The following is a 13711-nucleotide window of genomic DNA, read 5'->3' as shown; positions in this document are numbered from 1 at the left end:
GGCACTCAGGTTAAAGCTTCCCTGTACATGGATGACGTTCTTTGGGAACTGGGCTGACCGATCCTTTGTCCCCTTCACTGTCAGGTCAGACTACCTGAAGGTGTTGGGGATATGGTTCGGAAGGGCCGGGGCATGCACCAAAACCTGGAAGGAGCGAGTAGCCAAGGTACAACACAAGCTGAGCATGTGGGAGCAGTGATCTCTCTCTATTGTGGGTAAGAACCTAGTCATCAGATGCGAGGCGCTCACGTTGTTGCTCTACGCGGGGCAGGCCTGGCCCATACCCCACTCCTGCGCCGTGGCGGTCACCCGAGCCATTTTCCGCTTCATATGGGGATCCAAAATGGACCGGGTCTGGAGGGACACGATGTTCAAAGCTCTGGATAAGGGTGGGAAAAATGTACCCAATGTCGCCCTCATCCTGATGACCACCTTTGTGTGCGGCTGCATCAAGCTGTACATAGATCCCCAGTACGCAAACTCCAAGTGTCATTACGTGCTGAGGTTCTATCTTTCCCCAATGTTGCGAAGGATGGGCCTGGTCACATTGCCGCAGAACTCTCCATCTAGTTGAACCATGCCGTACCACCTATCCTTCGTGGAAAAGTTTCTGCGGAAAAACACCTTTGACCACCAATCCATCAGGCAGTGGTCTGCATGGAATGTCCTCAAGACCCTATGGGAAAAGGAAATGGTGGATACGGTCGGATGGTTCCCCGAGCAGACTGCCAAAGTCATTTGGCGAATGCCTCATCACCAGAACTTTCAAACAAGCACCAAGATGTAGCTTGGCTGGTGGTGAGAAGAGCCCTCCCAGTCAGAAGGAGTCGGGCTAAAAAGGGATCTATGCATGGAGACAGAGGGCATGGCTGATGTACTAAATGAATACTTTGTATCTGTCTTTACCAAGGAAGAAAATGCTGCCTGTGTCATAGTGAAAGAGAAGGTAGTTGAGATACTGGATGGGCTAAAAATTGACAGAGGAGCTGTTAGAAATTCTGGCTGCACTTAACATTGATAAGTCACCAGGACTAGATGGGATGTATCCGAGGATGCTGAGGGAAGTAAGGGTGGAAATTGTGGAGGTGCTGGCCACAATCTTCCAATTCTTTTTAGAAATGAGAGTGGTGCCAGAGGACTGGAGAATTGCCAATGTTACATCCTTATTCAAAAAGAGTGTAAGGATAAACCCAGCAACTACAGGCTAGTCAATTCAACCTTGATGGTGGGAAAGCTTTTAGAGATGATAATCCGGAACAAAATTAACAGTTATTTGGACAAGTGCAGATGAATTAGGGAAAGCCAGCACGGATTTGTTAAGGGCAAATTGTGTTTATCTAACTTGATTGAGGTGACAGAAATGGTTGATGAGGATGATGTGGTATATATGGATTTCCAAAAGCATTTGATAAAGTGTCATATAATAGACTTGCCAGCAAAGTTAAAGCCCATGGTATAAAAGCGACTGTGACCACATGAAGTTGGCTGAGTGACAGCATACAGAGTGTAGTGGTGAAGTAGGGTGAAGTGTGTAGTAGGGTTGCCCAGAGGTTGGTGCTAGGACCTCTGCTTTTCTTGATATGTTTCAATGACCTAGACTTGGGTGTGCAGGGCACAATTTCAAAATTTGCTTATGACACAAAACTTGGAAGTATTGTGAACTGTAAGGAGGATAGTGATAGACTTCAAGGAACATAAACATGCTGGTGGATTGGGCAGACATGCGGGAGATGAAATTTAAACGCAGAGAAGTGGTACATTTTGGTAGAAAGAATGAAGAGAGGCAAAGTATGGCACAATTCTAAAAGGGGTGCAAGAACAGACCTGGGGGTAAATGTGCACAAATCGTTGAAGGTGGCAGGGTTAAGAAAATGGTTAAGAAAGCATATGGGATCCTGGGCTTTATAAATTGAGGCATAACATATAAAATTAAGGAAGTTATGGTGAAGTTATGGGGCGGCACAGTGGCGCAGTGGTTAGCATCGCAGCCTCACAGCTCCAGTGACCCGGGTTCAATTCTGGGTACTGCCTGTGCGGAGTTTGCAAGTTCTCCCTGTGACCGCGTGGGTTTTCACCGGGTGCTCCGGTTTCCTCCCACAGCCAAAGACTTGCAGGTTGACAGGTAAATTGGCCATTATAAATTGCCCCTAGTATAGGTAGGTGGTAGGGGAATTGAGGGAAGGTGAGGATGTGAGAGGGTGATGGGATTAATGTAGGGTTAGTATAAATGGGTGGTTGATGGTTGGCACAGACTCGGTGAGCTGAAGGGCCTGTTTCAGTGCTGTATCTCTAAATAAAATAAAACTCTAGTTCAGCCTTAACTCGAGTATTGTGTCCAAATCTGGGCGCCACACTTCAGGAAGGATGTAAAGGCTTTAGAAAGGGTGGATAAAAGATTTACAAGAATGGTTCCAAGGTTGAGGGACTTCAGTTACTTGGATGTTTAGTTTAGTTTAGAGATACAGCACTGAAACAGGCCCTTCGGCCCACCGAGTCTGTGCCGACCACCAACCACCCATTTATACTAGCCCTACACTAATTCCATATTCCTACCACATCCGCACCTGTCCCTATATTTCCCTACCACCTACCTATACTAGGGGCAATTTATAATGGCCAATTAACCTATCAACCTGCAAGTCTTTGGCATGTGGGAGGAAACCGGATCACCCGGAGGAAACACACGCAGACACAGGGAGAACTTGCAAACTCCACACAGGCAGTACCCAGAATTGAACCCGGGTCGCTGGAGCTGTGATGCTGCGGTGCTAACCACTGCACCACTGTGCCGCCCTAAATTGATAGATTGGAGAAGCTGGGTTCTCCTAAGAGAAGAGGGGGGGTCGAGAACCAGAGGTCACTGATTTAAAGTGATTGTCAAAAGAACCAATAGTGGCATGAGGAAATATTTTTTTACGTAGTCAGTGGTTAGGATGTGGAACGCACTGCCTTTCGAGTGTGGTAGAGATTTCAATCATGGTTTTCATAACTGAATTGGATAAATATCTAAAGAGAAAACATTTGCAGGGCTATGAGGAAAGGGCGGAGAGAGGGACTAACTGAGTTGCTCTTGCAGAGTGCCAGCGTGGACATGACTGGCCGCATGGCCTCCTTCTGTGCTGTAACCATTCAAAAAAGAATTATCAACAATATGCAGTAGCATTGAAGATAATGGAAGATAACTAATATATAAATGTGCGTTGCTTTGTTTTTTTTTAAATCAATCACAACTGTCCAAAATGCAATTAAGACTGAGAGGTACCAGAGTCCCTTAATAGAGTCATACAACTTTAATTCACCTGCTTATTGTACAAAATATTTTTAACAATGTAAAGAAAGAGAATAGGTTCATTTCATATCTTCTGATTAAATGGCTTTCTGTGCATTAAATTTTACTGTTGAAGTTTTGTAAATGATAACTTATTCCAGATTAACCCATGCCAAATTTCATAGTGTCTCATACTTGGACTAAGCTGAGTCTTGAATTGGAATTTCCAATTAATGGGAGTGGTAAAGGGAGTTCTGCTTTTCAATCAGTATAATGCTTGAAAAGGGAATGTATTGATGCACATTATGCTCCATCTGCATCTACATGCAAATGGCTTGTAAAAGTTATTCAAACTGATTTTAAATTCTAGTTAAACCAAGAGTCATTACTGAATCTAGAGGAGGATCTGAGAGAGCAAGTCCGAAGGAAATATCAGTGATAGAAGGAGAGGACGTCACGTTGCCTTGTGAAGTACAAAGTTTTCCACCTCCCATTATCAGCTGGGCCAAAAATATGCAACTTATCTCTCCTTTCTCGCCAAGGTAACTCAAGTTTGTACACTAATTTCTCACATTTTACTATTATGCACACTGCATTTGTATTTGTAGGAGAATAGTGCACACAGAAATAATGAACAGATCTATTGCACTAGTAAAGGCAGCTGTTGCACTATTTGTTGAGCACAAAAGGCTTATTATTGATGTAGCTGATTTTTAAACTTTAGATTGTTGGTAAATTCAGATAGGTTGCAGTTTCCATTGACCAGCCATTTTTTCACATTTTGGCTCACACCCCATAACATTGAAATTACATTTAATTCCATTCAAATGAGAAGAATCACTATTTTACTGAAATATCAACCCTAAGCTACAAAAATAAACTTTAATATACAATTTTAAATAATGCAAAATGTAAGGAATTTACATATCTGCTTACCTTCCCCTAACATTGCCTCCATATAGTTCTCAAGTTGAACTTGTTTTGGGGTAAATCATACTACAATATTGAAGGAGAACTGAAAGGCAACTTAAGTTATTAAGGTTCAGAACAATTTGAAATACAACAATAATCATTAACTTCTTTTAGCTTACAAACTCCATGTTGCAGACCGAGTGCCTGTCTAGTCTGGATATAACAGGTGACCTTGCTGCAATATTGATGCAGCACTTATTGGTGTTAAGGGAACTTCTTGAATTATATGCTCAAACAGATATATCATGACACCTTTTAAATCTCACTTCTCTGTTTTCTCACTTCCCATTGTTATTCATCATTTTAACTTTTCTCCTCCCTAATCTACCTACTCCAGCCCTTTTTGTTTTAAATCAACCTTAAAATTAGTCATTTGGTAGTACAGAACTTGAGTATTGCTGAAAATAGAGACACGTTGTCGAAGCTTTTCACCTTGCACTCATCAGGACAATCCGCAAGAATGCCAATGTAAGGGAAAACAACGACTTTATACTGTATGAGAAGAGAGTGCTGATTTGTTGGAAAGTGAACTCTGATTGACAGAGGTGTTGCCATGGAGAATGCTCCAGTTTAGCTTGGCAGTTAACTGTCAGTCACTGTAAACTGGTGCATTCTCCATGGCAACACCTCTTCTCATACAGTATAAAGTTCTTGTTTTCCCTTTCATTGGTATTCTTGCGGATTGTAAAGCTTCGACAACATGTCTCTATTTTCAGCAATATTCAACCTTAAAATTCTTCTTCCTAGCTCACATCATCTATTTCCAAGACGGTGACAACTTACAAAATAATCTTACAAAGTAGAGAAACAAAAAGGTTACAGATCATTAGCATTGACTTTTTGTTCAATGCTTTGGCAATGTTTACATAATTATACTTGTTTTGCATTGCACAACTTGAAAATAGCTCTGTATATAGAAAGCACTTTGGTAGGCAAGAAAATATCATAATTGTTCTTCATTCAATTAATTAAAAATGAACTTAAATATTAATGTGAAGCACATCTTCACATGTTTGCAAGGTAACACTGGGAGTTGAAAAATAATAAGCACAAATAACAAGTTATACTTAATTTATCTTTTTTCCTCTAATATCCCCTACTTCCTTGTTTTTTTTTCTTTGGGTGGACCTCCTGTTGGCTCACCCATTTGAACATTTTTTTACTTCCCTTATTTCTTCCTAATTGAAATGATATTTTATAGAATCTAACAATCTAGTACCTTTTTAATGATTGGCAGGTCCTCCCACCCATTAACTTACTGTGATTGACATGCATGTGGGGTTTTCTCTCCCTCCCTCCCTCCCTCTTTTCCTGATTCTATTAATATGCTTGGTTATCTTTTATTTTTCAGTTGTTAAGTAGTGCCGGACCAAAATGTTAACCTGTCTTTTGTTTCTGCAGATAGTAAATGATATGGTATTTATTTCTAACATTTTCTGGTTTTGTTTTTGCACTGAATTTGCAGCTTTAAAATAATCCATCACTTTACATTCATGTTGTCAACTATTCACTTAATTAAATGTATTTGTTTCCAGAAAAAAAGATATAATTGAGTTGTGTGTATGAGAGAGTTTATTTTTCTATTTTTAAACAAATATATCTAGAATGTTCCACATGCATGCAATGAAGTGAAAATAAAGTTAAAGGAAACAGAGTAAAGATGTCTTGTCGAGGGTTCTTCATTTACTGGTAGCAGATAACCTCAGAACTATGCTTGTCTTCCTCATTCCTCTGACTGGGGCAGTGAACTTATCCTTAGCTACCTTCAGTGGTATTCTCTATTGGCTTGAGGATCAGGACTGCCCTGAGTGGTTCCTGCTTCTCTTGAGATGGAACACAGTCATGAAGCTGACAGCCCAGTTAACTGGTAAAACTTGCCCAATCAGGCCAGGTGAATTTAGGAGTGATTGCCACATTTTACCTTCTATCATTAATTTATCCTGCTTAGTCTCTTGAAACAGATCATAGAATTTTATTCTCGTCATCCATTTCAACAGCAGCCTCCACAGATGGATTAGGGTATCAAATGATTTTTTTTTAAAAGAACACTAATCAAAACAAAGCAACAATCACTGCACTTCAATGATTAATTTATTTTGCAAAGTATTGTATATTCGCACGAGTTACAACAAAGGGTCACTGGCCTGAAATGTTAACTTTGTTTCTCTCTGCACAAATGCCACCAGACTTGCTGAGTATTTTGCTTTTATTTCAGATTTCCAGCATTCACCGTACTTTGCTCTCGTGTTGTATATTGCCTTGTGTAAGCCTACATTGCAAACATTGCTCTCTTGATTTGAGAATTATTTGCTGTGCCACTAGAGGTACTGGACTGTTTCACATTAAACTCATTTCAGTTATTCTTTACAAAGTAATGTGGATGCTGGAAATCGTAAATAAAACTGAAAATTCTGGCAATACTCAGCAGGTCAGACAGCATTGGTGGAAAGAAAAACAGAGTTAACATTTCTGGTTGATACATTTTTGAGCTGTAACAAAAGTTTAACAGATTTTAAGCAAGAACAGAGGCAGGGAATGGTGGTGGTGGGGGAGGAGGAGGAAAGTATAACAGGGAAGTCTGTGATAGGGTGGAAGACAGGAGAGATTAAATGACAAAAGGGATGATAGTGCAAGGCAAAAGGGGATGGTAATGGGAAAGATAAATAAACAAAAGATGGGTGTAGAGGAGCTGTAAATGGCAACAGCAGAATCATTACCAGCATCCACTGTCTGAAAAAATAGGAGCAGTGGTTACGATCTAAAATTGAGTCAGTTATTGTTTACATTGTTATCTTAAATCTGAAAGTATTATATAGTTTTTACTGTACACTTTAAAATGTTAGTATTTGTTGCCTGTTGGTGATTTATAATTCAAAATGTATTCTATATTGCAGACATACACAACTTTCCTCCGGCTCAATGAAAATTATTGAAACCAGACTGTCTGATAGTGGACTCTATCTCTGTGTTGCCACAAACATTGCTGGGAATGTTACACAGTATACTAAACTGAGTGTGTATGGTATGTTTCCATTCAGGTGCAGATTAATGACAATGTCTGTTCTTCTATTATTTATCAAAGGTCAGAGATTCTTGGGGTCAATTCCCTGAGGCCCACTAATCACTATTTAAACGCCACCAGCTCAATAAGCCTTAATGTTGTGTAGTTGCTCACAGGGGAGTGCCACAAGTTTAAACTCTCTCCAGAAAGAACCCATGTTCAATCAGCCCTTGATAAATAGGCAGCAATTCTAGGCATGGCTAGGCTTCCCTTGATCCCAATTTGTTTCAGAGTCATAACATCTATTTGTTTGTGCCTTATTACTGGTTATATTGAGGGTTGTACTCCAATCTCATTTCTATCATTAATTAATCCTGTTGAATATCTTGAAACAGATCTTAGAATTTGATTACAATCATCTATTTCATCTCTAGCCTCTACAGATGGATTAAGGAGTCAAATAATTTACAAAGTCGGAACACTAACACTCATTCAACTAAAATGCAAGTAACATTGATGTGGTTTTGGGCATTTAAAGTGGTACCTTTGAAAGACTTTTGGTAACCCTGCTTTCAATATGTGCTAAATCACTGCAATGCAGTACTCAACTCATAGTATCATAGTGTAGAAAAGGAGGCCACTTGGCCCATCATGCATGTGCTGGCTCTTTGAAAGAGCTATCTAATTCTTTCCCCCAGAACTGCATTTGTTTTCCTTTTCAATTATATATCCAATTCCATTTTGAAAGATCTGATCGAATCTGCTTCTACCAGCCTTCCAGACAATGCGCTGCAGTTTATAATAGCTCATCTGACTACATTGTGAAAAATATCATTGTCTTTGTGATGTGCCATTCCAAGACAATGAAAATAACTACCACATTAGGTGTACCCCAGCTAATAAGAAAAAACCTTTTTAAAATGAGAAATTGCTGCCTGAGGCATAACAGACAGACCAGAATTTTTAAAAACACTAACAATGACAAAATCTACATGAATGAGTTGAATTTTCTACACACACAATCAAAATGTATATATTGCTAAAGAAACTGAACCCTTTGGCGATGATTTGGCTTCCTGCTTTTGCTGAATTCCATATGCCTCTATTATTCACCAAATAGAGTCATGGGGTTGGACTTTGTGCTGGAGACGGGGCTCCCAGCACTGGGCAAAAAAGGCGGGGGGAACCCCACCTCTGCCTTTTCGAGCACCCCCCATCCGGAGCGATCATCTGGTCTTTTTGATTCAAAGTTTTAGGAGGCAGGATCCCTGTCCCTTTAAAGATTTTAAAAGGATGGGGTCCCCCCTCCAATCAGAGGGCCGACAGCTCAGCAGTATCGGCAGCACGACCGGGAGCGGTGGTCACTACCAGTACTGCAGAGACCTCAGACCCAGGCCCAGTGGTGGAAGCCCGGAACAGAGGTAGGTGAGGCAGGGGCGCTGGGGCAAATCCGGAAGGCTCCGGCGAGGTGGGATGAGTGGGTGGTCATTCAGTCCAAGGGGAAGGGATTGGGGGGGTAATGTTGTTCCCAGTAGGGGCCCTCCATGGGCCACAAATCGCCCACGGAGGAGTGAGCCCCCTCCCAAGCCTGCAGGGAGGGCATCACATTTTACAAGGCGTCCTCACTACGCAGCGGAGGCCCCGCCCCCCACTTCTGGTAAGATGGCAATGGTGGTAGGAAGAGGTCATTAATTGGCTGTTAATAGGCCACTTAAGGGCCTCAATTGGCTTCTGGGCAGGAAGGCTGTCATTGGCCTAATCCCACCCCTGTGAAGTTCGCTGGGTGAGGGGGAGGCGACAGGCCCTAGGCCCCGCTGCCTATCCCCCGCCACGTGTCACAATACTTTGTTCCCCCCCACCCCACCGCCCCCCTGCTTTGGGGGAGGCCTGTAAAATCTTGGTCATAGAGCCATTTATTCAGCCTATCGAGTCTGTGCCGGTTCTCCACAGAGCTATGCAGTCAGTCCCACTCTCCGGCTCAATTCTCGTAGCTCTGCAAGTCTCTTTCTCTCCAGTGGCCATCCAACTTCCTCTTGAAGTCATTGATCGTCTCCACTTCCACCACCCTTGTGGGCAACGAGTTCCAGATCATTAATACCCACGACATAAAAAAGTGCTTCCTCATATTCCCCCTGCATCTCTTGCCCAAAATTTTCAATCTGTGTCCCCTAGTCCCAGTACTATTTGTTAATGGGAACAGTTTTTCCTTGTCTAACCTATCTAAGCCTGTCATAATCTTGTACACTTCTATTAAATCTACCCTCAATCTCCTTTGTTCTAAGAACAAACCCAGCTTTTCCAACCTAACCTTGTAACTAAAATTTTCCATCCCTGGAACCATTCTGATAAATCTTCTCTGCACCCTCTCAAGGACCCTCACATCCTTCCTGAAGTGTGGTGACCAGAACTGGATGCAATACTGCAGTTGGGGACTAACCGGTGCTTTATAAAGGTTCAGCATAACCTCTCTGCTTTTGTACTCAATACCTCTATGTATGAAACCACTGACCACCTCCAGGCGCTTATCCATTGTCTCTCGAGACAAGGAGGCCAAAGAAGAAGAATCCCAAGATCCCATGTGCTTTACTAACCAATCTCTCAATATGTCCTGCACCTTCAAAGATATGTGCTCATGTACCTCCAGCTCCCTCTGTTCCTGCACACTCTTTAGAACTGTGACATTAAGTATATATTGACTCTCCCTATTCCTTCTGCCAAAATGCATCACCTCACACTTCTCAAGTTAAATTCCATCTGCCAATTAAATCAGTTAAAAACCAAGTTTAAAAAGAACTTGCAAAGGGGTGACCTTTACATTTCTAAAGGGGCAGGCAGGTTACCCACGCCTTCAGAAACTGACCAGCTGAAGGCAGGTGGGTAAAGAGTGAGGAGCCAGTTGAGGCTGCCCCAAGGCATCACTCCGGCCCCATCAGTGGGTCAGCGGGACAAAGGGGGTTTGGACACCTGGTAAGGGGGTGAACTTGGTGCTGCACAGGTGGCAGGGAGATTGGGCACTCAGTGTCAAGGCTTTGAACAGGGTCAGCATTCCTCTTGTATCGAGGGTGGGGGGTTGGACAGAAAAGCAGAGGTCAAGGCTGTCAAGGACATATAGGTGGCCAGCTGCTCAGAAGTAAGGCTTCTGCTAGCAATGGTGACATGATTGTAGCGATGAGGTGCAGAACCCTCCGCAGTAAGGGCAGAATCCCGAGCATCATGGGAGAGGTAACAAGGGCAGGAAAGCAATGGAGGCCAAACACAGGAAATGACCGAGAACCAGTACTGCAGGAAACTGCGACCTTCCGGGAAGTTTGTCACAGACATCTGTGCCCACGTCACTGAAGACCTCGCACCTCACAGAACTGATCACCCTGCCGTCAAAATCACTGTGACCTTGAACAACTTCATTTCTGGCTCCTTCCAAGGATCAGCTGCGGACCTTAGTGGCATCTCGCAAACAGCAGCAAACAAATTCTTGCTAGTCACTGATGCCCTTTTTGCCAGAGCTGGACAGCACATTCATTTAACGACAGGTGAAGCCTCACAGTTACAGAGAGCATTAGGTTTCGCCTCTATTGCTGGATTCATCCAGGTGCAAGACATCATCGATAGCACCCATGTGGTCATTGAGGCACCCAATGACCGGCCAGTAAGATCCATCAACAGGCAGGGCTTCCACACTCTTAAGGTCCAACTGCTGCAACCACAACAAGAGCTTCCTACATGTGTGTATTCACTTTCCTGGCAGCTGCCATGTCTCCTTCATCATCCCCCAATCCAGGCTGTCTCAGATATTCATTCCACCCCCAAAGTGCATGGATGGATCCTAGGGGTCAAAGGAAATCTGTTAAAAAGATGGCTACTCACTCGTCTACAGGAGCCCCAGACAGAGTCACAGAGAGAATACAACCAATGCCATTTGCTCAGCAGGGCCACAATTGAACAGGCCATCAAGCTTCTGAAGATGCGATTCCGGTGCCTGGACCAGTGGAGTGGCACCCTCCAATATCCTCCTGCAAGGGTCTCGGTCATTATGGTGGTCTGCTGCGCTCCCCATAACATAGCCCTCCAGGGAGGTGTGAGCCTTGAGGACGGTGAGGACCTGGAATGAGACAGCTCATCGGGGAAGGAGCCAGAGCAGGAGGTGAGACAGGCGATGGCAGCGGAGGTGGAGGGAGATGATGCTAAACAGGGAGGTACCCCTGCTGCACGAGGAGGTGGCCTCCTGCTGCCAGCCTCCAGCATTAGATCCAGATTGTCATCGATGAAGCGAAGGTCCTACCTGCCCAGGGTTCCAGACCTCTGACTCCCCTGTGCCATCTCGCTTCCCTTTGGTGCAGTGGAAGGCTTAGGCACAAACGGCAGATCTCTCCCTCAGGACAATCAGAAGCCTCAATGATGGCTGTCATAGGGAGTCTAAAAGCTTCATCTGACCCACCTCCATTCCCATCCCCACTGGCTCTAATTGGACAGGAAACTGTCTCCATATCAATTAAGGGCTCACCCCTGTGAAAATGTGAACTTTAATCAGTTTCCCACCGGAGGCAGGTTTCTGACCCAAAAACAGACCCAGCTGCTGTTTGCCACTTTCTTGGTGAAAATTCAGCCCCTAATATCAGTTAGCTCAGAGGTGCATTGGCAGAGGCCTGGGAAAATCATAGAATCACAGAATAATACAGTGCAGAAGAGGCCCTTCCGCCCGTCGAGTCTGCACTGATGCATTAAAACACCTGACCTGTCTGCCTAACCCCATTTGCCAGCACTTGGCCCATAGCCTTGAATGTTATGACGTGCCAAGTGCTCATCCAAGTACTTTTTAAAGGATGTGAGGCAACCTGCCTCTACCACCCTCCCAGGCAGGGCATTCCAGACCGTCACCACCCTCTGGGTAAAAATGTTCTTCCTCAAATCCCCCTTAAACCTCCCGCCCCTCACCTTAAACTTGTGACCCCTCGTAACTGACCCTTCAACTAAGGGGAACAGCTGCTCCCTATCCACCCTGTCCATGCCCCTCATAATCTTGTACACCTCGATCAGGTCACCCCTGAGTCTTCTCTGCTCCAGTGAAAACAACCCAAGCCTATCCAACCTCTCTTCATAGCTTAAATGTTCCATCCAAGGCAACATCCTGGTGAATCGCCTCTGCACCCCCTCCAATGCAATCACATCCTTCCTATAATGTGGCGACCAGAATTGCACACAGTACTCCAGCTGTGGCCTTACCAAAGTTCTATACAACTCCAACATGACCTCCCTGCTTTTGTAATCTATGCCTCAAAAAGGTTCGCTGTCTGCTCCGTTGGCTGTAGGATATGTAACACTAGGACATAGAACATAGAACATTACAGCGCAGTACAGGCCCTTCAGCCCTCGATGTTGCGCCGACCTGTGAAACCATCTGACCTACACTATTCCATTTTCATCCATATGTCTATCCAATGACCACTTAAATGCCCTTAAAGTTGGCGAGTCTACTACTGTTGCAGGCAGGGCGTTCCACGCCCTTACTACTCTCTGTGTAAAGAAATTACCTCTGACATCTGTCCTGTATCTATCACCCTTCAACTTAAAGCTATGTCCCCTCGTGTTTGCCATCACCATCCGAGGAAAAAGGCTCTCACTATCCACCCTGTCCAACTCTCTGATTATCTTATATGTCTCTATTAAGTCACCTCTTCTCCGCCTTCTCTCTAACGAAAACAACCTCAAGTCCCTCAGCCTTTCCTCGTAAGACCTTCCCTCCATACCAGGCAACATCCTAGTAAATCTCCTCTGCACCTTTTCCAAAGCTTCCACATCCTTCCTATAATGCGGTGACCAGAACTGCACGCAATACTCCAGGTGCGGCCGCACCAGAGTTCTGTACAGCTGCAGCATGACCTCGTGGCTCCTAAACTCGATCCCCCTACTAATAAAAGCTAACACACCATATGCCTTCTTAACAGCTCTATTAACCTGGGTGGCAACTTTCAGGGATTTATGTACCTGGACACCAAGATCTCTCTGCTCATCTACACTACCAAGAATCTTCCCATTAGCCCAGTATTCTGCAATCCTGTTACTCCTTCCGAAGTGAATCACCTCACACTTTTCCGCATTAAACTCCATTTGCCATCTCTCAGCCCAGCTCTGCAGCCTATCTATGTCCCTCTGTAACCTACAGCATCCTTCGGCACTATCCACAACTCCACCGACCTTCGTGTCATCCGCAAATTTACTAACCCACCCTTCTACACCCTCATCCAGGTCATTTATAAAAATGACAAACAGCAGTGGCCCCAAAACAGATCCTTGCGGTACACCACTAGAAACTATACTCCAGGATGAACATTTACCATAAACCACCACCCTGTCTTCTTTCAGCTAGCCAATTTCTGATCCAAAGCACTAATTCACCTTCAGTCCCATACTTCTGTATTTCCTGCAATAGCCTACAGTGGGGAACTTTATCAAACGCCTTACTGAAATCCATA

General features: G+C 44.0%; 1 protein-coding gene across 2 annotated transcripts in view; it reads left to right on the top strand.

Moving 5' to 3' along the window:
- hmcn1 (hemicentin 1) overlaps nt 1-13711 on the top strand; it is a 740737-nt gene that overhangs the window by 383273 nt on the left and 343753 nt on the right. For both annotated transcript variants that reach the window (XM_068037415.1, XM_068037414.1), the window contains exons 22-23: nt 3639-3810; nt 7135-7262. In XM_068037415.1, the coding sequence (XP_067893516.1) occupies nt 3639-3810; nt 7135-7262 (300 nt within the window). The remainder of the gene's footprint in view (nt 1-3638; nt 3811-7134; nt 7263-13711) is intronic.

Source organism: Heterodontus francisci, chromosome 8 (genome assembly GCF_036365525.1).
Source record: "Heterodontus francisci isolate sHetFra1 chromosome 8, sHetFra1.hap1, whole genome shotgun sequence".
Classification (NCBI taxonomy): Eukaryota; Metazoa; Chordata; class Chondrichthyes; order Heterodontiformes; family Heterodontidae; genus Heterodontus; species Heterodontus francisci.
This window is presented reverse-complemented; position numbering and strand designations above follow the sequence as displayed.